The sequence below is a fragment of the Mytilus edulis genome, chromosome 10, assembly GCF_963676685.1.
Source record: "Mytilus edulis chromosome 10, xbMytEdul2.2, whole genome shotgun sequence".
NCBI lineage: Eukaryota > Metazoa > Mollusca > Bivalvia > Mytilida > Mytilidae > Mytilus > Mytilus edulis.
Window position 1 is genome coordinate 8,654,167 of NC_092353.1, and position 23,426 is coordinate 8,677,592.

The 23,426-nt window shown below is 31.1% G+C and overlaps 1 protein-coding gene across 2 annotated transcripts in view; it reads right to left on the bottom strand.

Annotated features, from left to right (window-relative positions):
* Window positions 1–23,426, bottom strand: part of LOC139493306 (adhesion G protein-coupled receptor L3-like) — a 34,109-nt gene that overhangs the window by 4,304 nt on the left and 6,379 nt on the right. Inside the window, exons 4-23 of one of the 2 annotated variants that reach the window (XM_071281580.1) lie at window positions 22,346–22,438; window positions 21,719–21,813; window positions 20,929–21,120; window positions 20,421–20,492; window positions 18,783–18,897; window positions 18,099–18,194; window positions 17,577–17,640; window positions 15,594–15,687; window positions 14,256–14,302; window positions 13,125–13,245; window positions 11,489–11,592; window positions 10,705–10,807; window positions 10,066–10,216; window positions 9,396–9,465; window positions 8,333–8,399; window positions 4,767–4,852; window positions 3,302–3,428; window positions 2,507–2,548; window positions 1,485–1,559; window positions 593–626 (exon numbers count right to left, since the gene is read on the bottom strand). In XM_071281580.1, the coding sequence (XP_071137681.1) occupies window positions 593–626; window positions 1,485–1,559; window positions 2,507–2,548; window positions 3,302–3,428; window positions 4,767–4,852; window positions 8,333–8,399; window positions 9,396–9,465; window positions 10,066–10,216; window positions 10,705–10,807; window positions 11,489–11,592; window positions 13,125–13,245; window positions 14,256–14,302; window positions 15,594–15,687; window positions 17,577–17,640; window positions 18,099–18,194; window positions 18,783–18,897; window positions 20,421–20,492; window positions 20,929–21,120; window positions 21,719–21,813; window positions 22,346–22,438 (1,848 nt within the window). Of the gene's footprint in view, window positions 1–592; window positions 627–1,484; window positions 1,560–2,506; window positions 2,549–3,301; window positions 3,429–4,766; window positions 4,853–8,332; window positions 8,400–9,395; window positions 9,466–10,065; window positions 10,217–10,704; window positions 10,808–11,488; window positions 11,593–13,124; window positions 13,246–14,255; window positions 14,303–15,593; window positions 15,688–17,576; window positions 17,641–18,098; window positions 18,195–18,782; window positions 18,898–20,420; window positions 20,493–20,928; window positions 21,121–21,718; window positions 21,814–22,345; window positions 22,439–23,426 lie in introns of those variants that run through there. The other variant, XR_011656971.1, reaches the window with a different exon arrangement.

A 23,426-nucleotide genomic window follows, 5' to 3' on the forward strand; every position in this document is an offset into this window, starting at 1 on the left:
GCAGTATCCGATTCCAGTATAACTAGTGGAAGATGAACTTCATTACAATGTAAACGGTGTAATAGATAATTTTAGTATGCATTGTAAGTTTTAACACTCATTGCTGAACAGCACTTTATTTTGGCCTTTAAAATATATAAGCATATTATGAGCTTTTTGTTTTATGATATAATTTTAACAACACGTCTTAGTGAAAACGGTACAGTTTCAGCCGTAAAAGGAAATTGCATTGTATACATTAACAGAAATGCAACATATGTGTGCTTTAACATATAACAAGACATAATGATCTAGTTTGCGCCTGTCCCACGTCACGGGCATCTGGCTTTTGGAAATCTTGTTTGACTTTTCATTTAAGTTCATTTATATATTTCTGAGTTTTTTATGACATCTATTATCACTGAACAAGTACACCTTTTTGTTAAGAGCCAGCTGAAGCACGCCTACGGGTGCGGAATTTTATCGCTGTTTTGAAGACCCACTGGTGACCTTCCGCTATTTTCTGCTCTTAGATCGGGTTTTTGTCTCTTTGAAACATTTCCCATTTCCATTCTAAATTTAATTAATGACACAAGAACAAGTGTTAACATACCTTTAAAATCAAATCTGTTCTGTAAACCAGAAGACTACGAAAAACATAATATAAAGATTTAAATTTTTTTAATGTACAACGACAGGAATCAAAATATGTCGGATCTTTTACCTAGTACATTGGAACTCATACACTGTGAATAAAAATTTGTAGATACAATCTTTTGTTTTGAAAATCACGAACTTCACAAAACTATCACTTAAAGAGGGGTTAAATATGCAGCGGGCAACTGAAAATAATCTGACCACGCCATGGCTAAAAAAGAACAGAAACAAACAATAGTACATGAAACACAACAAACAATAAGTAAAGACTAATCAACAGGAATCCCACCAAAACCTAGGGTGATCTCAGGTGCTCCGTAAGGTTAAGCAGATCCTGATCTCTTTGTGGCACCCGTCGTTTTGCTCATGTTAGTACACACTCTGTAATAGGTATAATTCTGTAGGTCAAATTCGTGAAAAGGGAACGAAATTGAAGAAACGACTCAAGTTCTATATGTAAATCAAGATATGACGAAGAGTTTTTAGTGAGAAGACATCATTTATATAGCGAAAAGTAAGGTTAAAGGATGTTGCTTACTTCTTTTGTTTCTTCTTAAGAAGTTCCTGTATGAATAAACTTCAGTAGGGTAAAATACACACTATTAGCAAAATGTATTTGTACCAAGTGTACATTGGTGAATGACTTTGCGTTTGTAATTATCCTTGGCGTTTGGTTTTCTTGCTATGCCACTGTTTTTGCAGAAATCATCATCATTGAAATATAAGACGCGTTGATAAATTCGAACACAATGTGGATCATGGATAACTTAAATTTCGATTGTGATTCACATGATGAGATTTGTTTAGTTGTTTCTTAATCGTCTAGACATGTAAAAGTTTGATCAAACCTGTGTTTTACTGCTTCCTTTTAACATCGACTTTGATCTGTATCTATGCACCGCTTTTCTGATTCCTTCGTGTAACTAAAATGCAATAAAACACTGAATGAATAAGTAAGTGAAAATCGTGAAGATTATATGTCCTCTATTCTGGGTTTTTTTGTGAATGATAGAACAAGGAAGGGTGCATAAATTATGTTGTCATAATTCAAAATTGTATTGGTTTTTAAATAACGATCATACATTAAAAGGAAAGAAGAAATAACTGCAAGTACTTAAAGATCTGCACTTGTAATCTTATATTGTACTGTTACACCACTTTACTAGGTTAGGAGGAGAGCTCAGTGCTCACAAACATTTTTTACACCGAAACATTCTTAAATTGCTTGTACCAATTCATGAGTTAGCTCGGTGGCTTTGTTGGTTTATGTCTTTTGATTTTTTTTTCGTAAATTGATCTGTTATATTCTAAGCCGTTATTTTTCTCAATTTAACTGTTTAATATTTTTCATGTCGGTTTTTTTTAGCTGACAATACCGTATGGTGTTTCTTATTGTTGAAAGCCGTATGTTTGCCTCAATTTTTTTGAATTCAATAAATTTAGACTGTGATGGATAGTTGTCTCATACGCAATCATACTACATCTCCTCATTTTTATATTAACCCACCCAATTTGTCGGAAATACCTGTTTCAGGTCAGGAATATGGCATTGTTTTGGTTTAATGTTTTTCGGTTGCTTGATATCGTAGATTTTTTAAGTTGTTATTGAGTGCCCTTTTTCAAATTTGTTTTGGAGTTCGGTATAACTATTTGGTTTTCAATTGTTTGCCTCGAATTTAACTGGAGGGACATACGGTGTCGATATCGCATATGGCGCAGTTAAATAGGTACCGTTTATGTTATTATCAGTTCTAAAAACTTGTGTAAGTTATGGATAAGAATAAACTACGTTTAATTATTACTGGATGTTGTTGAATCAACAATTTGTCAAACTGAAAGTTTTATCAATACATAATTCTTTAGAACACACCTTTTTATTTGAAACTGCATCTCTTATAAATATAATAAATCCCTGAAAACATAAAAAAGCAACAAAAAGACTTAAAAACAGATAAGTCAACTTTGTCAGATTGTATTGCCTGTTTACATGCATATCGGGTGCCAAAAAATTGGTTCCGTTAACGTTTTTAAAATAACATGTCAAACATATTTAGTATTGAAATAACCCTCAGAAACTGCAGCTATGCATGTCCCCATGTATAAACGTAAATGTAAATACACAGGTAGTCACGTTGGATAGAGTAATGGCCCTTTTCTCTTCGGACCTGGTTTCGTTTTTGAATTAGGTCATATATTTGAAAAAGAATTACAAGAATGGTTTTTGCGGATTGATTCAATAACCAAAATCGTACTTATTTCTTTAATACCTTTAATTTTGTCATTCTTTACATTTTTAATTTCTGATGATGCTCACCACACGCGCAACTCATGTAAAAGAAATTATCATCATAAAGGCTGTATGCATGTAAGAAAATTGTATATCAGATATTTTTTATTTATTATTTTAACGTTTTAGTCGTTTTTTCGCTGTATTGTTCCATATGAGTTTGAATATCATTTTGGTATCATCTGACTCCCATTTAACATGTTTAAGTTGAACTAAACTAGCTGCTGTGCTTTAAAAAACATTATTTCAAAATTCTGCATTTATTTTTTAAAAGTTGAAAAAAATATCTTATTTTTTATATGTTGTTAATTCGTTAGTAATGCATTTAAAGAACAATTTAATATTTAGTAATATATATAAATATATATGAAAATATACCTGGAGGGAAGTAGAAATACCAAATAAATACTGAAATATGATGGTATCTTCATTATATGCCAGAATTCCAAATAACCATGATAATCCTAATACTGGTATTAATACAACCATACATTTAACACCCGCTCTATAAAAAATAAATACTTCTTTACCTATAGAACTACTATAGTAAATAAACTCATCATAGATACCAGGACCAAATTTAGTATACGCCAGACGCGTGTTCGTTTACAAAAGACTCATCAGTAACGCTCGAATCTAAAGAAGTTAAAAAGGCCAAATAAAGAACGAAGTTGAAGAGCATTGAGGACCAAAATTCCTAAAAGTATTGCCAAATACCGCTAAGGTAATCTATGCCTGAGGTAGAAAAGCCTTAGTATTTCAAAAAATTCCAAAAAAAAATTGATCTTTGATGATTATGTCCTATTCTTATTGTGAATTCGCATAGTAGTTGATGCATATATGCATTATATACAGTAGCACGCACTTATCAAGTCGACAAATCAGTTTTTACGCCCAAAGTAAAGATGTATTATGGCATAAAAATGTTCGCCCGTAAATTTTGTCGCCTGTCCGTAAAAACGATAGCTCTAATTCGCATGCAATGTTACAACAGCATTAACTTAAGAACGCTTTCTTTTGTATTTATTTTATGTTGGCACATCGGACTTTAAAATGGCGTGTACTAGCTCAATTTAGCTTAGATAATATGTTTGTCAACTGAACACTTTTGTCGGTATTGGTGCATGTAGAATGACTTAAATTTCTCGGGTTGACATTTCGAGTTATGGAACTTTGAACAGACACAACATGTATACGGCTAATAGGGACATTATCATGCATATTTTCCAGAGAGATATTCGGATTTGATTCTTTCTCCATACCCCTTTTAATTATTGCAGCAGGTACTCTTGGTTCAGCTGTAATTTTGTTTTTTATCTTGATTTGTCTCTTCGGAATCAATTTTATGAGATTTGAAGATCGTTACATATTGTTACACTAGTGTCACCTCAACTCTAATCAATGATTGAGGGACTTCGAGTACATTCATGTTGGTTTTGCATCATTTCACTACTTTATTATCAAATGCAATAATTCAAAAATATAAGCAGAATAGAACAATGCAGTACAAATAATAGATATGTATATACATATCTGATGTCCAGTTGTTATCGTTTGTTGATGTGGTTCATAAATGTTGTTCATTTCTCGTTGGTTTTCTCGTTTGAATGGTTCTAAACTAGTAATTTTTGGGGGCCATTTACAGATTACTGTTTGGTGTGAGCCAAGTCTACGTGATGAAAACCGTTTAACCTGTAGTTGCTTTTTTTTCATTTTTTATCTGGGATCTAAATCTCATCGGCACTCATACCACATCTTCTTGTATCTGCACAAAGGAAAAATATATCAGGCTATAATTAGACGTATTCGCTTAAAACAGACTTAGACTGAAAAAAATACAAACCTGACTTTTTTCTTTAATCTTTCGTTCACCATAGCATGTGTAGAATAAATAGCTTTTAATACAACATGTATTATTCCTATATTAATCTACAATCAGGGAATAGATATCAATAGAATTATGATAGATGCTAATTTGTTGATTTGTTAATTACTAGTAAGTCGTTCTCTCAATGAAAAATCGCTTTGCTACGAAAGAATTTTGACAAACACAAAAGATTAAAGATGTTTTTATCTAGAAATACCAAGCGTGCATTAAAAATTCAACAGGAATACAAATAGGAAATACAATGAGCAAACAGATAAGACAAAACATAGCAGAAAATACCAAGGCAACATGAAAACTCATCTGTCGGAGAAAAGCTGCAAACGCCGAGGCAAATTGTCACTTTGAGATAAAGAGGACAGGGATTGTGGTTACGATATGTGGGAAAAACACCAAGATCATAAAAACTTTCTTTGTTGGCATCTATGTAAGATTGTTATATGTGTGTTTATTTTTAAAAATTGTTTAGTTGATTGTATTATACTGAATCTTTGTCATACTAGGTGTTATACTAACATAGTTTTCCCCTGCTAGTCTTTGTTCAATTTAAATGTTTCAATAAATTAACATTTATTGTAGATAAAAGACTTTTTGGCTGGAATTTCTGATAATATTGATTTTATTAATGTCATCTGTGTAAGAAGACATTTCTTTGTTTAAGTATATCAACATGACGTGAAGGACTGCAGCATGTTCAATGCATGATCATCTAATAACATTATTTGATTGGTCAATTCTTTAGATCTGTAATTAATATCAAATTTATACATGTGCTTGGACATGCGTTCATTCGCCTTTGTTTTGGGAGAGAGAAACGATCGTTTTAAATTTGATCTGAAAAACCTCCCATTTCCCTCCCTTTTAAGTGTTTTCATATAGGACATTTATTTTTCTTTAAACATGAACTAATTACAATATTCATGTAGTGTTTATATAATTTGTATATACATATGTTGGTGAGTTAATTTTTCACTTTTATTTTTGTTTTTTTTATAATGTTTATTTTGTTACGGTGTGGCACTTTTTCAACCCCACCTTTGCTTATTAAAGTCATTGTCATTTATGCAGTACTATCATAATTGTTATGATGTAAATTGCATTTTAAATTAATTTCTGAATAAATGACATTTTACTCAACTTGTGTTTTATTAACAGAAAACATAGCTCAGACTTATGTATACAAGGTTGTTATCTGTGTCTAGGAACATTAGCTGACAAAAATGCACAATTTCAAATCAAGTGCTTATCGCTTGGGCCTCAACGGTAGTTGCAAAAAAAACACCTTGGCACTATAAGGGTTAAATAAAGAACGAGTTGGCATGAGTCAAGTTTTATCCTATCCAGTACTACAGAAAACCATTTCCATAACAATGCATTGCATATAAGATATAATTACATTGGTTGTAATGAATTACATAGATTTCCCAATGAAATAAAAAAAAAAACACGATAATTTCACATGTGAAATAACAGTGATTATTTCACTCCTCGGATGTCATAAAACAATAGGCGTTGCCAAGACGTTGTCGATTACGTCGGATCAAAAGTCATTGTGAAACAGATATAGCTTCTTACTTTTTTACTTTAATTTCATTAAACAAATACTTACAAATGTAATAAAAAGAAAAACTAATAAAATAATTCAAATAATATTTAACGAGTGACAGAAAAAAACATTAATCACGATTGCGCGTAATTATCAAAGTAACAGAGTAACCTCAAATTTTCTAAACACCAAATAAAAAAGAATGGTGCTTAAAGCATCAACGGTATATGTCTAGGTTTATGACTCAGAAATTCGTTACTTTTTGAAATAACATTCGAGGTTCATTTATACATACATAAAATGGAAAATGGAAAATAGGGAATGTGTCAAAGAGACAACAACCCGATCAAAGAGTAGACAACAACTGGGTCGATGCCACTGCTGGTGGAGTTTTATTTCCCCGAGGGTATCACAAGCCCAGTAGTCAGCAGTTCTGTGTTGACCTGAGTTATTATTGATATGTTAATAATAATAAATTTACTGTCAACAAAACTTTGAATTTTTGAAATACTAAGGTTTTTCTACCTTAGGAATAGATTACATTAGCTGTATTTGGCAAAACTTTCAGGAATTTTTGGTCCTCAATGCTCTTCAACTTCAAACTTCATTTGGCATTTTAAACATGTTTTGATTCGAGCGTCACCAATGAGTCTTTTTTAGACGAAACGCGCGTCTGGCTTAAATATAAAATTTTAATCCTGGTGTCTATGATGATTTTGTTTACATGAACATATGTCAGGTGTTACAGTAAATTAAGACAACAGTAGTATACCGCTGTTCAAAAGTCATTAATCGATTGGGAAGAAACAAATCCAGGTTACAAACTAATACCCAGGGAAATACATCAACTATTAGAGGAAAGCAACGAAACAACATAAAAACTGAAGTTCAACAAAAATCAAAAGACAATACAACACACACAGACACGAACTATACGATAACAACTGTCATTTTCCTGAATCGGTAAACGACATTTAAAGGAGCACTAGCTACGAGATATATGAAAAACCTGTATAATTTTTTTGCTCAATCAGTAATGAAATACAAATAGTGGAATAATAATTCCTTTTAAGTTGCCAATTAGGTTCAATTTTGTCGAAATAAGCAAAAAACATTGATTATGAATAATTCACTTGCAAGTGAATAATTCGACCTCATTGAATCCGTATTCAATTGAACTTTCATTTAACCCCTTAGCTTGAGATGGATAACACGTGAATTGTATGTGTAAAGTTATTTAAAGGAAGAGAATGTCAACATTGAAAGTGAAACAAAGGTAAATCATTTGATTGACTGATTCGATCCACAAATAAACATTCTAATACAGGTAAAAACGATGATAAACATTTATTTTTATCTGTAGTATGAAATTAAAAAGACCTAGAATAACTCAACAGCACGTGTTTGTTTATTCTATTTATATCTATATTTATGTTTACGTCGCTTATATGGTCATCGGATGACTATAGAGGTCAACTCGATAAATAATTATATGGCCTCTAGACTCAAATACACACGAAACGAAGTTACGTATTTCCAAGCATGTGCCTTGTTTATTGTTTTATTTTGATTTTTAATAGTTTGGATCAATGTTTTACACTGATATAAATCAAATATGAGAATTTGATTAGAATCGATGAACATGAATTTGACAGTTAGTAAGCTTTAAGGAAAACGTGGTGGTTTTAACCTGGTTTTGTGGCTAGCCTAAACTCGCGCTTTTATGGCAAAGTTAAATATAACACTAAAATAGTAATACATATATTACATTACAGGACTACAGTACAAATAAATGTTAGAACATTCATTACAGAAAAATACTCAAATAAACAAGACATTAGCACATTTGGACATGCTAATAGTTATCAAAGCTACCAAGCCCACAGTCCAGTAATGATAATTAAATTAATAAAGCAGATCATTTGTTGTGTGTTTCTTTCATCTTTAAATATGAGATATAATCTGTAAATAAGCTTACCAGTATAATAAGTAAAGCAGGTCCAACAAAGGCCATAACTACAAAATTATTTGTGCTTAGCCAGCAACTGAAAACATATAATACAAAAATCAAATAGAGACACTTTATAAGACTCTTTGAAAAAAAATCAATTTAATTGTGTTCACTTAAAACGGAGTTGTTCATTTATGCTCATTTCATCATACATCTATTTCGAAACTATACACGGGGTCCCAATAGGAAGTAGCGTATACGCCATAAATAAATTATCAAACAAACAAAACACAACTGTCATTTGTTTTAGTCTTTTTTTTCGTGTATGTGTGTGTGTAGTGCCCTAGATTTTCATTTAGGATAAAACATTTATCTGATTTGATTTGGAATATTCTATATCTCATGATATTAATGTATATTGTAGTTGTATATACAAAAAAAATATTATGTTCCAGTAGTTTAATCGTGCATTTCATAATCAAACGTGTTACATCTGGTGGGAAAGCGTTAATGTTGATACTAGTATTCTTTTTAATCATATTGAACTGTACCCATGTCCTTGAAATAGAAAATTATTTTGAGAAACACTGACGTTTGATTTATTCCCGATGCCTAGATATAAGTATATATACACCAAAAGCCAATTATCAACACGACAAAAGTGAAAAATCGAAAAATCAAACTATGGCTGATCCATGAAATCAATGCAATGCATTAGGGATTACAAATTACTGAAAATTTCATTAAGATAGCAGAATTTAGTTTTGTTCAGAATTTGACCATTGTAAATATGTAGCTTTCAGTTAATCTTAAATTGACAATTCAATTTTAATCAGGTCAAACACTTTGACCTGAAATACAAGTTTTAATTGTATTGCTGATTCATGTGATCAACGTTTAATCCAAACATAAAAACTCGAAATACTGGTTAACTAAAAAAACATAGAAAACATAGAAAACATTCAAAACATTGAATAACAAAACTTTTTTTATTGTTTGAAGTTAAAGTTGGTGAAACATAGGCTTTTAAGTAGATAAAGTATAAAACACTTTTCATTTTCTATTCTTATTCATACTAATTTATACATACTATTTTTCCGAATGATAGCCTTTAAGGCGCGTTACTCCAAGAGTTATTCCTACAATCACCAACGGAACACCTGAAGAAAAATATGTTTTGTTACTGCCTACTGTATCATTTGTATGCATATGATATATTTTTTTTTAAATCAATACTTTTCTTACATCGATAGAAATAGTTTGAATCAAACCTATATTGTTTTAAAGTTGGGACAACATTGATTCTATCACACTTTAAATATATCAAATATACAATTAATCAAAATTCATATATGGACTCACATCTACAAATTGACTATGGTGTCGCTGCAGCTTTACGACAAAAAAGGGGGTTTAGCTTTCTAATTGCTAACGTTCAATGTTAATGAATCAGCCTTCAAAAAGCTGCACATATGAAGTTCATCTATCCTTGTTTTAGTCGACTTTCAATTCTTGCATTTCTTTTCTCGGTCTAACTTTGGCTTATTTAGAAAGATTTCCTGTTCAGTATATTCAGTCTTTTTTTAAATTCATTTGAGCTAGTTGCTTATATTATAAGTAATAGTTTCGGCTTCTTTATTTTTTTAAATTAAGTAAACTTACAAACCGAACATAGTGTCATTTTACTATAATCACTCTTTAAATAAATTCTGTACTAGTAAGATGATTGTTTTTATTTCAAATACGCAGAAATGTCTTACCCCATGCAAATGGTAAATAAAAGCGTACTTCAGATTTTCTCTTGAAAACAACTGTGACAGATCTAGCTACTGATATTCCTTCACATAACATGAGGAAAAATACAACCAAAAACACGTAATGTAGAACAGCTGTTACTATAATACAAGCAATCTGAAACAGATATGTAAGACAGTACTGACAGATAACAATATATATGTGAACGTTTAAATAAAAGTTTAGTTACATTTATTTTGCTGTTCTATTTTTCAGTTCATAGTAAAAATCTAGTTGACTTAAAATTGAAGGTAGCATCAATAAGGGAATTCTGAAATCTATGTTTTACTTGCTCTTTGTAAACGTCTTTAAATGTTTAACATTATGCTTGTCTATTGTAGGGTATCATACTTTGTCGAGCCGTTCAAGTTAGGAATATAGCTGTTAACAAACATCATGTGTCCATGTATGTTGGCGTTTTTTGTTGTTGTTGTTTTTGCAGTGTTCCTATTATCCTCTAATAGTGGAGATGTGTGACATTGGTTTAATCTGGTAGACCGGATTTGTTTTCTCTCTATCGAATTCAAACAATGGTATAATACTTTTGCCTTTATTTAGGAACTACATATGATCCTTTTGAATATTCCAACTGGTATAATACTCACCTCATTGTCTGTGACGTTAGTAGAACTTAAGAAAACGGAATATCCAATGATCAATACAACGCACATATTCGATAAAATGACCGTCCATTCATTTTTTACATACCTAAAATAGTAGGTACATTATTCAACTACCACATCTATAAAGTTATATTTATATCAAAGCATTATATTTAGACGGAACATTAAATTCTTTCAAACAATTAAATGTCTGCATCATTTCATCGACTACTATATAACAGATAAAATAGGTCAAAACAACGAATCCCTGGCATATGCTTATAATGCAATTTAACCATATATTAACGTATTCTTGTTTTGCATGCAAATCAATTGTTAGGTTTAAGTCGTATGAAACGAGTTTCCTATAATTACCTTACGGAGTGAAAAATCAGATTTGAAAGATAAGTATGGTCATATTATACTCCGAAATCAAATTATTTGAGCACTAATAATGCAGATTAATCCAGGATTCGGACCCACCAATTTCATAGTGTTATTTCTATTTGAAAGGATATCATATGGTTTAATTATAGTATAAGAAGTATATAACAAATTAACAGTCTTAAATTGTAGTATAACAAGGATCCCTATTTTGTTAAGACTTTTTGCTAAACTTGTAAGGTTTCTAAAAAGGTGTTACATTGCTCTCTAGTTAGTTAATATCCCTTTTTTTCGTAAAAATACTTTTTTTTAATTTGTGCACACATTTATCTGCATAACAATTTTTTTCTATTGTGTATTTGATACAATCCACATGTATTATTCTGTCTTTTTAACATCTAACCTCCAGAATACAAAGTAAGTAATAAGGGTAAGAGTACATCCTAATATTGATAGTCCACAACCAACAAACGTGATAATTTCTAAGGCTCTCTGGTGTAAGTCTGTCTGAAATAGATATATAACATTGAGAATGGAAATTGGGACTATGTCAAAGATACAACAACACGAACAAAGAGCAGACAACATCAGAAGGCCATAGTATTAGGTTTCTGAAAGAGTGTTGCATTGCTCTCTAGTTTGTTAAGGTAGCACAATACAAAGATTTTATAACTCCAACTCCCAAGTTTTAAAATGCTGTAACTTTCTTAATAATGCTTGAAAATTTATAAAAGCGGTAGTTTTGGATAGCTAACAGATTACTCTTTCAAATTAATGCAATGTTAGTATCATGCAACAATTATGTAACCAATTATAATGTTAACTGTGTCTAAAATATTTTTCACCAAATTTCCACTTTCAAATGAAATTAGCTTCTACATAGGTATCCCTAGAGGGTTGATTTTATTATATGTTGTTCCTATGGCCATTATCTACAAAAGGGTGTCTCAGATTTCAGATAGAATGTATAGAACAAATTTTACACCTAATTAAACATTATCTTCTTTTATGTGGTTAGGATGTTTACACTAATTAGAGATTTATGAGAGAAAAGAATACCATAGAGACAATCTGAGACACCCTTTTGAAGCCCATGGTGTGTTGATTAAGATTTCTTTAAAATTTTCTGTATAGTTAAAGAGATGATAGAGCTAAATTCATTCAAGTGAACTTACCCAGATTTTGCCACTAATTACATAATAATTGATTACATAATGATTGCATAATAAAAATACTGCATTCATTTAAAAGATTAATCTTTTATCTATCTATGTATACCTCTTTTATTATTTTCTATGCATTCATAAGAAAGTTACAGCATTTCAAAGGTTAGTGATTGGAAGTAAAAAAACTTTGTATTGTGCTACCTTAATATTCATTTTTTTTTATCGTAAACACAACTTTGTTTTGTGCACGCATTTAACTGCATAACAATTCCTTTCTGTTGTGTATCTTGATACAATACACGTGTATTATTCTATCTTTTTAACATCTTACATCCAGAATACATCCGAATAACATGTTTCTTATTTATTGAATGACAATATCTAATTTTTCTTGAAGTTTCATCCAATCATTTGAGAATAAAATAATATATCAAACATTGCTTAGAACAGTGAGCCAGATTCCGCTAAATAAACAATTAAGGCTAAATCTTAAATATCATAAGCAAAGATATATTTATATCTTAACAATGACACGGGTATATTATAATTTGTAAAGCAACACTCAGCTTCTGAACTTATCTTAGTTATCAACGATACCCGGTTGATAATTGATTACGCAAAATTCGTATATCAGATACCGTAGTTGAAGATCAAAAGTTTCCTTTATTCTGGTTTCCGTAAAAGAAATGTCAAATACATCTAATAAATATATCTTTTAGCGTTCCCCATGAAAGTAGAAACAAACGCTTTAAACGCAGGAAATTGGTAGGTTTTTATTATTTCAATATTATGTGAAATTCATAGTCGTCAACAAGCTTTTGTCATAAACACACAACAGTTTGTTTATACATATGTAAACTAATTCAAACTTACAATTTCAAAATCGCTAGGACTCATCAGTATGGCAAAATTTGTTAAATGATTACATGTGCATGTAGAAACTTTAGATTCAGTCCTTTTTAGATAACACCCGCTACTAGCCCAACTTCTAGAACTGAAAAATAGCTACATATAAATCGAGACATAACTACAGTTCACACTATTGTTAAACAATATTAGGAAATGGTTGAAAACAACACAATGTACTCTATAATTTATTTCTAATTTTCACAAAGATCCCGCAATGAAAATATAGTTCGATTAAAATCAAATATTTTAACAGATTTATGACTATCCGGGTCATTTGAAGATCGAAAACGCCATAGTATAACAAGATAATGTTCCTCATCAAACAAAAATTAATTTTTTTTTTTAATTTAGAATAAAATTGAGAATGGAAATGGGGAATGCACCAAAGAGACACAACCCGACCATAGAAATAAACAACAGCAGAAGGTCACCAACAGGTCTTCAATGTAGCGAGAAATTCCCGCACCCGGAGGCGTCCTTCAGCTGGCCCCTAAACAAATATATACTAGTTCAGTGATAATGAACACCATACTAATTTCGAAATTGTACACAAGAAACTAAAACTAAATTAAAACAAGACTAACAAAGACCAGAGGCTCCTGACTTGGGACAGGCGCAAAAATGCGGCGGGGTTAAATATGTTTGTGAAATCTCAACCCTCCCCTATACCTCTAACCAATGTAGAAAAGTAAACGCATAACAAGACGCACATTAAAATTCAGTTCAAGAGAAGTCCGAGTCTGATGTCAGAAGATGTAACCAAAGAAAATAAACAAAATGACAACAATACATAAATAACAACAGACTACTAGCAGTTAACTGACATGCCAGCTCCAGACTTCAATTAAACTGACTGAAAGATTATGATTTCACCATATAAACATCAGGCACAATCCTTCCCGTTAGGGGTTAAATATCATACCATCATAACATATATGAGAAGAACATAACCCGTGTCATGCCAACAACTGAAGACAAGAAGAATTATTGAGATAAAAAAAACAATAGCAATCTCATAGTGAATTAATTACGAAATGACAACGGCATTGCAGTGTTTTACTCCCGCTATGATAAGACTATGATTAAAACATTTACCTGAAGTTCCAATATCCACAAGATATCTTTGGATCTGTGTATTGTACCTGTAGTTCAGGATAGCAATAATGTCAACAGCAATTAATTCATATTTAAAACTGGCACATTTGGCATTTTTGTTATCTTTTTTTATTTCTTGATGCGTGCAACGATACATCCCCATCTTATCTGAATTCTTAAAACATATTCATTGTATAGCAATTTTTGGGATGTTTAAATACGCAGTCTCTGTTGCAATTGCTCTACCGTTGTCATATTTTAAATATTATACCAGCTTAGATCGGTCAGGACTGTTTATTGGTACTGTATTTCCACGCAGTTTTAAACATCTCAACTGTCACCACCTTTGGGAATTGAGAGTTGTGCCAGTTCACATCGTAAATAACTCTTTTTATTTTGGCATATCGTTGAAGTCTTTGCACCGTGTTTGGAAATTTTAAAATTGTTCCAGCGTTCGCTCAAATTGTCTTAATTTGAAATGACATGATTCATTTGTCATCGTGTAATTACCGAGGAAGGATATCTGTTATCTGAAATATCTAACATATTATTCGTTTTATTGTGTTTTTGGTGATGTTGTACCCTTTTAGACTTGTTTTTTATATATATATATATGAATAATAGACAAGAGTAGTTTATCGATGTTCAAATATCATAAATCTATTTAGAAGATACAAATCAAGCATAAAAACTAAAACTTCACAAATGGCAATAGCTTTAAACAATTAGAGATCGGGTACGTTGACAGGGTTATCACTTCCTCCTATGTAAAATATTTCATACATAAAATGCTTTTGCACATTTATATCACATGTACGCTTTCCAATTAAACACATGAACGTTAATAAAGTCTGTTTCAATTGAACCGTACTATTGTTCTTTATGCTGTTTTTGGACTTTAATGGTAGAGGGTATCTTTCGGTCAGTGACAAGTGCTTGTGGAATAGGCATGATAACTATGTATTCCGAAAGCATATTATCTGATATGTATCTCATCGAACACGAAGTTTGCAGTTTCATAAGGAAAAGTTGACATTAAACAATTGTGACTAATGTTTAAATGTCTTTTTGTGTAAATGTTTTGCATACCGTTTAAAGGATTAGTTTTCCTAGAAGATAGGTCTCGGTTGTACAGTATGAAGGTATTAAGGGAAACGGGTTTAATTATTACAAATCGAAATCATGTTATCAAATACTTCTTACTTCCTTTCAAATCACTATGAATATGTACAATTTGTTTTTAATAATTATTTAATATCACTTCATTCTACTAACGTGCAAATTATTGTTCTTTTGTAATATACAATGATACAAAACATGAGTCAGCTTACATTTTACCTTTTTATTTTGCTCAAATCGGATTGTTATATTTTCTGTTAAATTGGCAATAGCTTGTCCAAATGATACCGAAATCACGTCAGAACCAACCGATCTAAAAGAAAATATTTGCTTTCATAACTTAAGATAAGAAATGTATTTGATTGTTTTTGAAATAGATATATTCTGTTCTTGGAATATTAAAATTGCGCGGAAAATATGGCAATGTGTATGTATAGAAACTTACAGTCACTAACTCAACATGCTTTAAAAGGTAATGTTTTTTTTTAAATCAACGATTTGTTCATATAATTAAGAAAACACGATCAAAACAATATAAAACCCTTAATCTATATAACACAACTAACATTACGTCAAGCAAAAAGGCTTAAAGACTAACAAAGGACCCCAAACAACACTCTGAAATGCAAAAAAAAACAAACAACGAAACCTATATTTTTATAAGGAGAAGATCTCTATCGCTCAGTAAGCATTATAAGATTTTCCAATACCAATAATCCATCATATACTTTTCAATAAGTACTGGCAATGCCATGGAAAAACAACGGAAGACAATCACATATCTACAAATTACTGTATACAACGTAAAGGTGGTACGGTAGTATTTGCATTTCAATGCGTCAAAGATTGCAATTTGAAAATGCCAATTATCTATAAAAACAGGTATTCAAAATAAAATCGAACGATATTGTGTTTCCATTTACTGACCATTAAACGATCTACACGAGAAATTGTATTCATCAGACAAATACGATCTTTGTTGTACTTTTGCCTTTATTTGTAATGTTCTCCCTATCCAAAATATACAAATATGTTTAGTATAGTTACTGTACATGACTTTTAAATATTTTCACAATCTCTGTTTTTTTCAAAAACATACGGTTAAGTCTAACGATTTCTTTGCTATGTTATAAGAGAGATTAGTTGCAGAACACATATAAACAATTAGTGACAGCATAAATATACTCTTCAAAATAAGACGATATGGTATAATTGCCAATGAGACAACACCCAATAACTGACAACAATGACACGGAATGTATCAACTATAGGTCAGTCACCATCAACAATGGGTAAAACCTATACCCTATAGTCACCTATAAAAGCCTTTATTTGTAATGTTCTCCCTATCCAAAATATACAAATATGTTTAGTATAGTTACTGTACCTGACTTTTAAATATTTTCACAATCTCTGTTTTTTTTCAAAAACATACGGTTAAGTCTAACGATTTCTTTGCTATGTTATAAGAGAGATTAGTTGCAGAGCACATATAAACAATTAGTGACAGTATAAATATACTCTTCAAAATAAGACGATATGGTATAATTGCCAATGAGACAACACCCAATAACTGACATTAATGACACGGAATGTATCAACTATAGGTCAGTCACCATCAACAATGGGTAAAACCTATACCCTATAGCCACTTATAAAAGCCTTTATTTGTAATGTTCTCCCTATCCAAAATATACAAATATGTTTAGTATAGTTACTGTACATGACTTTTAAATATTTTCACAATCTCTGTTTTTTTTCAAAAACATACGGTTAAGTCTAACGATTTTTTTGCTATGTTATAAGAGAGATTAGTTGCAGAACACATATAAACAATTAGTGACAGCATAAATATACACTACAAAATAAGACGATATGGTATAAATGCCAATGAGACAACACCCAATAACTGACAACAATGACACGGAATGTATCAACTATAGGTCAGTCACCATCAACAATGGGTAAAACCTATACCCTATAGTCACCTATAAATGCCCCGAGGAAAAAAAAGGTAAAACAAAAGAAAAAACAAACGACAACCATTGAATTTGGTTCCTTTAATAGAAGAAAGTGATCAAATATTTAGTTCAATATGAGGAAGATATTGTCAATTAACGATCACGAAATACGTTTTATAAATTAAAATCAATGGCTTTATATTACCAATTTAAAGTAAAGGTTTAGAGAAAAATTCCATACCTATTTGGCGTTGTTGGAAGTATACCCGACAATGTCCTGTAGAGGGCCGCTGTGTAAAATGTATCTGAAAGAATATTGATTATAATATACGTGTTCAATCTTCAAACTTATGATAAACTGACGAACAATTCATCTATATTTCAATGTTAAGACTTCAACCTTTCGGACTTTGTGGATAGTTATTGTAAGTAGCAAAGTAACTATAAGAAAGCCCTGGTATCTGCACGTTGTATAGAGCACTATATATATTTCTAAAAACATAGAACAAACTAATTTCGACGAACATTTGTTTTAATGGTTTTTCATTTAGATTGACAATTTGTCTATACATAGTTGTGCTTGAAAAACATAACATATGAGTTTGTCCCGGTCACAATTTTTAAGAAATATGTGTTTTTGTCTTGTAAAATTACTTTGCAGTCAATAGATGTGTTATTGTACTTTTTAAAATGATTTTTTTGGTATACATTTTATACATTAACACAAGGGCATATTAAAAACATTCCGGTAAATTAAATATACCTTGTAGAGTTGGTTGGGCTGCAAGAATCAATTTTGACATCGAATTTGAATCTGGCGGGAAAGTAAGGTTCTTCTTCATTGTTGAAACCTCTATAACTGAAACAAGAAAAATTCTCTTCATTACGTGCATGAATATAATAGTTAATTGATTTCATGTTATATAAAATAAACCATCTTTTAAAAGTTTAAAATACCCAGAATATAAACATTTGGATAATGAAGACTGCACTCCTTTTCAATGTATAACTTCCTAAATAACCATCACCTCAATATCATATTGTAAATTAATCAGAACAGCTTCATGATTTTAAAGTCCTCACATCGATACCTTATAATTGAGCGTTCTAGTTTGGAAACATGAAATATTGACGTTGAAATGTGTATCTTTCCTAGTACATGTAGTATTCGGCGTTTGACTGATAAAGCTAAGTCAAGAGAAAAACTTCAGACAAATACAATTATACAGTGTTATTTTCATTTTTTTATGATCCATTTAATGATTTCGAGTTAAGGTTTTCATAAAAATCAAACATGTTACTTATATGTTTACGCAAACATAATTATTTACTTTTTATCAGTTTATGGTGTGTTTCATAGATATAATTTACATGTACATGTATATAGTAAGATGTATCAATGCGTTTATTCATGTAGTTCGGACAGTATACTAGAAAATAAGCTTACCTAAGTTTGTTTTGTTAATGATTACGGTTTCATTATGTAGTAAATTCTTTTGAACGAGACTACCAAGATCGTCTACTATTCCCATAATTTTTGATGCACCTTTGTCGGATTGGTCCTGTAAAAATGTGTGATTTACCATTTTCAAGGACATATGGATGAATGTTATATCAAAATTGGAATGTTCTGGTTACAAAACATGTTGGGACGTCGGTGGAGGCAAAGGTTTTCCTAAAGCTTTTAGGTTATAGAAATGTCCAAAATGGGCATACTTTTGCGAATATTATGTACTTTTAGGAAAAAAAGAAAACTGATTCACTTACCATTGAGGCTTTTTAAATAGACCATTTACGAATCAAATTGAGACTTTTTTGGTGTTTTATGATAAAGTTGTAATTTTAGACCACTTTGTGCCATAAGAGATTCTTGTCACCCAATTTAACTATATTTGTAATACAAGTACCGAACGAAAACGTTTTGCCTTAGGGGACAACACAGACAGTTCTCTCTTTGTTATTTATTCCAAGAGATTATTTTCTGGATGGTCCATTGGAACGAATGATTGACCATTGGCTTAATCGGCATGACATGTGGTCAACATTTGGTAACATCACAAGCCAGTGACGTAATCTACTACATCCATTGAAACGTTTACGAATGTGCATTTTATTATTAATAAACACAATATACGCACCGTACAAGCACATGAAAAGCACAAGAAGCATCACGTGAGGTGCATGAACGTGTAAGGCAGAAACGAGTATAACAGGATACACGATTGACATTGCAAATCAACGTAATTTTATTATAAACTACACAATTTCATCAATATGAAAAATTTTGCACCTTTTCTTTCAAATTATGATTAAGGTATTCTTTCAAAATGTTTAAGTAAAAATTTAATGTAAAAGTTTTCATATATACAGAAAGCAATATTTTTCAAAGGAAAAGTGAGATGAAAGATACCAAAGGGACAAATGGAAGCCCTGGTCGTACCCTTTAGAAAATATTTTTACCGTATTTATCTGCTGGAATATTGCTACATAGAAATGGAGAGTTCACAATTGAGAAGTCGATCTCGTCTCTTCTGTTCAAAAGTTTTGTTTTCTACCGTCTATTTCTAGATTTAAGCCAAGACATGATACATACTTATCTATAGCTGTTGTATCTTTTATATCGTTTTTAGTCACGGCAATGTCCGTTCATTTTAATTATATGAGTTTGAGTGCTCCTCTGTTATCTCTGACCCCTTTTTTTTTATCATATTAGATGGGACAGATACGTTTAACATAGTTACAAAATTTTAAATTAATCAAGTAAGATAACATAAATGTATACAGAAGAAACAAGTATGGAAGAAGACAAACACAGTTGGGTCTCATGGGAATGCCGATTGTGTGTTGAAAAAACACGTCCTTAGGCGTAACGAATGTAATGTCAATCCAGATATCAAGCACTTTTAATGTCATTTTCAGAGATTTGGTTGCTAGAGTCAGAGTGAATTTTTACAAAGAAGGATTTATCTCTCTATGAGACCAGATACTTACTTGGTCATTCTTTTCATGATGAAATTGAAATTGAAATAAAGGCTACGTAAAGTAAAATGCATACAATAAACTGTTAATCTTATACAAACTCTACCTCTGAATTAACTTCATTCCAGCTTTTGCTATTATTTGTATCCAACACTGAATTTAAAACATCTCCGAATTTCTGAAATGATAATTAATTTTTATCAAATTTATTTATAATATTTTGTTGTTAGATATGGACGATAAATAGCACTGTTTGTATTATGTCATATTCATTTGCCTAATGAGAGATTTTCAATTCCACAATACAAGGTTACATGATCATCATACCTTTTATTGTCCATTCGTTCACTTGATTAATGCACATTTTCAGTGCTGTTGTGATGCGACATCATCATGATAAGACATATACCCCTATCAAACGAAAAATATACATACAAAAATATTGTCATTGGTGTGTGTCATACGTTGTCCGTTTTAGTCAAGATACTGTCATAAATTATAGATAACAAATTATTCCGTTACAATATGTATTATACATGCACGTAGATAACCTATTTAGATCATATTTGCATGATACGTTTTGCTTATGAAAAACATGAAAAAATATTATATACCTCTGAATCAACAGTTGCATTTACCGATGTCCCTATGTCGATAATATCAGACAGGATAGTAGTGGTATGTTTCAAATCTCCAGATGTAACTGGATTTTCGTTTCCATCAGTATGATTATTAATAGTATTCAGTACGTCAGATATACCTTCTTCTATCTTCACAGGATCAGTGGTGTTTCTAAGTTCATTCACCTACAATATAAGGAAATATTGTTAACAATAATTTGTTAAACATAATATCGTTAATGGGTCAATGTGTCAATTGATGATGATTGCAACTTGACTGTTTCTAATTGTTATAAAACTGAAGTGAAAATGGGTTGTTTTTTTATTTTACTTCAAGTTTCTGTTATATACATTAGGATACATGCATAAGATACTTCAAATAAATAAATATAACGGCGAAATCCGTCAACAAAATACAATTAATCACATACCATAGTCTAGAGGCTGACTCGAATGCTTCAGCATACTGGCAGTGTCTATTTTGATTTTAATATTCGTCAAGTTGCTTATTGCAAGTAAACAGTCGGTGAAAAGTTGCATTCAGAAAATATATTTTATGTAAAGGTAGCTTTAACAAAACAAGTAGACATATCAGTGGGAATATATAATCTGTATTTTAAAGTTCTGTAAGTTTACTTTAACATAATGAGCAAGCCTCTTCCAAACTTTATTCAGAATAAATAGATGTACGAATATATTAAATGTAAAATAACGACTTGATGAAGAGTATTCATTGAAGTTATAGGTCTCAAAATATTCAATATTCAAATTGAACAAAAATAACCTTTTCTGATGTTTCATAAAGTGCCATATTAACACATTCTATATATACAGGAGCTTCCCAATCACCGTTGTCGTTGCATATTCGAAAGACATTTCCTACAAGTAAGAACAAGGATTAATATAAATCATAAAACAAACTTTGCCAATCAATATCAAGTTTTTGGATCAATGAAACGTCTTCTAATTAGTAAAGAATGAAGTAAAATTACATTGTTTAATATATATTTTACTACCGTAAACCAGAAATGTATTTGTCGGTTGTCTGAAGGGTTAGCTTGTTTTATACTAATGCAATACCACTAAATGTATGTATATGCGTATGTCAAGTAGAAAAAAAACTAAAACAGCTTGATGGTTTTATCATTATTCCTTATACTTTTACATTATTACCCATTCTGTTATTAATTGTTTTACTGGTCAACGGGTAGAAATGACTAATCGTTGCAGCAATTCTATGTCATTTTGAGGTAGAAAAGAATACATTACCATTATAAAGTTTAATTTGATTTCGGTCTTTATTTAAATCATTCCCCTCTGATTTTTAATATCTACAATTCATGGAACCACCCGTTAAAGTCATCGTTTTTATTTTCATAGTATTAGAATATGTGTGTTTTACGTGAAATACCTGTATATCCAGGCGGACATTGTTGTGTGTCTTTTTGTCCTGCTTCTATCTTTGGCCATCTAATATTGTTATACATTTCTTCCGGACAATAGGCTACAAAGTTCCATATTGGAATTATGATTATGTTTTATTAGTTGTTATTGGTATTGCACTGTCTGCCAGTAACTGTAAGTTCTCGCAGATCTATATTCTTGTGTTATATCTGTTGTAAGAAATGTATTAAACCCTACTACGCCGTTCTGTGTTTTCAGGAGATGTTTTTTTTTGTTCGGATTTTTTTCAAACAGATGAGTTAAGCCTTTTTAAACTGATGTTATGAGGTTGTTCTTGTTGTTATGTTACATCACTTTGTTAACCTCGCCATATGCGCTATATGTATAGTTATATGTTTGTGGTTCAGTGGTTGTTGCTTGCTCATATATTATGTTGGATATTTTTATAAATGTTATAGCCGAAAAAACGGTACGGTTTTTTCCCCATTGTTGAAGGTTGTACGGTTGCCTATCATTAGAAGTTTGGTTGAATATTATTTCATTGACAATACTACCACATCTCTTTAATTTTATAATGTCTCTGTACTTTATATTGATATGACTTAGGTGTGTTTATTGTACAAATGATTTCAGGTGATCTTACGGGTAGTAATAGCAATGTCCAGTAATTACCTGGTTTGTTATCTTCATGGCTTGTAAATATCGATGCAAAGGTTACTTTTAGTTTTGTCGCAATTGACAAAAGATCGGAGTATTAATGACAATAAAATTAGAACATATCTTTTGTCATCTATTTATCATTTCAATGGAATTTAGCGTGATGTTTATAGGAATACCTACAACCCGTCGATAAATTTTATAGACAAAACGTGCATAAATGATGTAAATACCGCATCACACATTCACGCTTAACTAGTGTTTCTCGAATTTGCACTATCCCGTCTGGGATAAAAAATTTCAGGGACTGAATTTTCGGCGCTCCCTTGACACCATTTGCGAGTTAGGTCTTGAGGAAACGATGATAGTCCGTCGGAAGGGGACGATAAATGGCTGACCCGTGTTAAGAGAGAGCCATATCTCTTGCACGT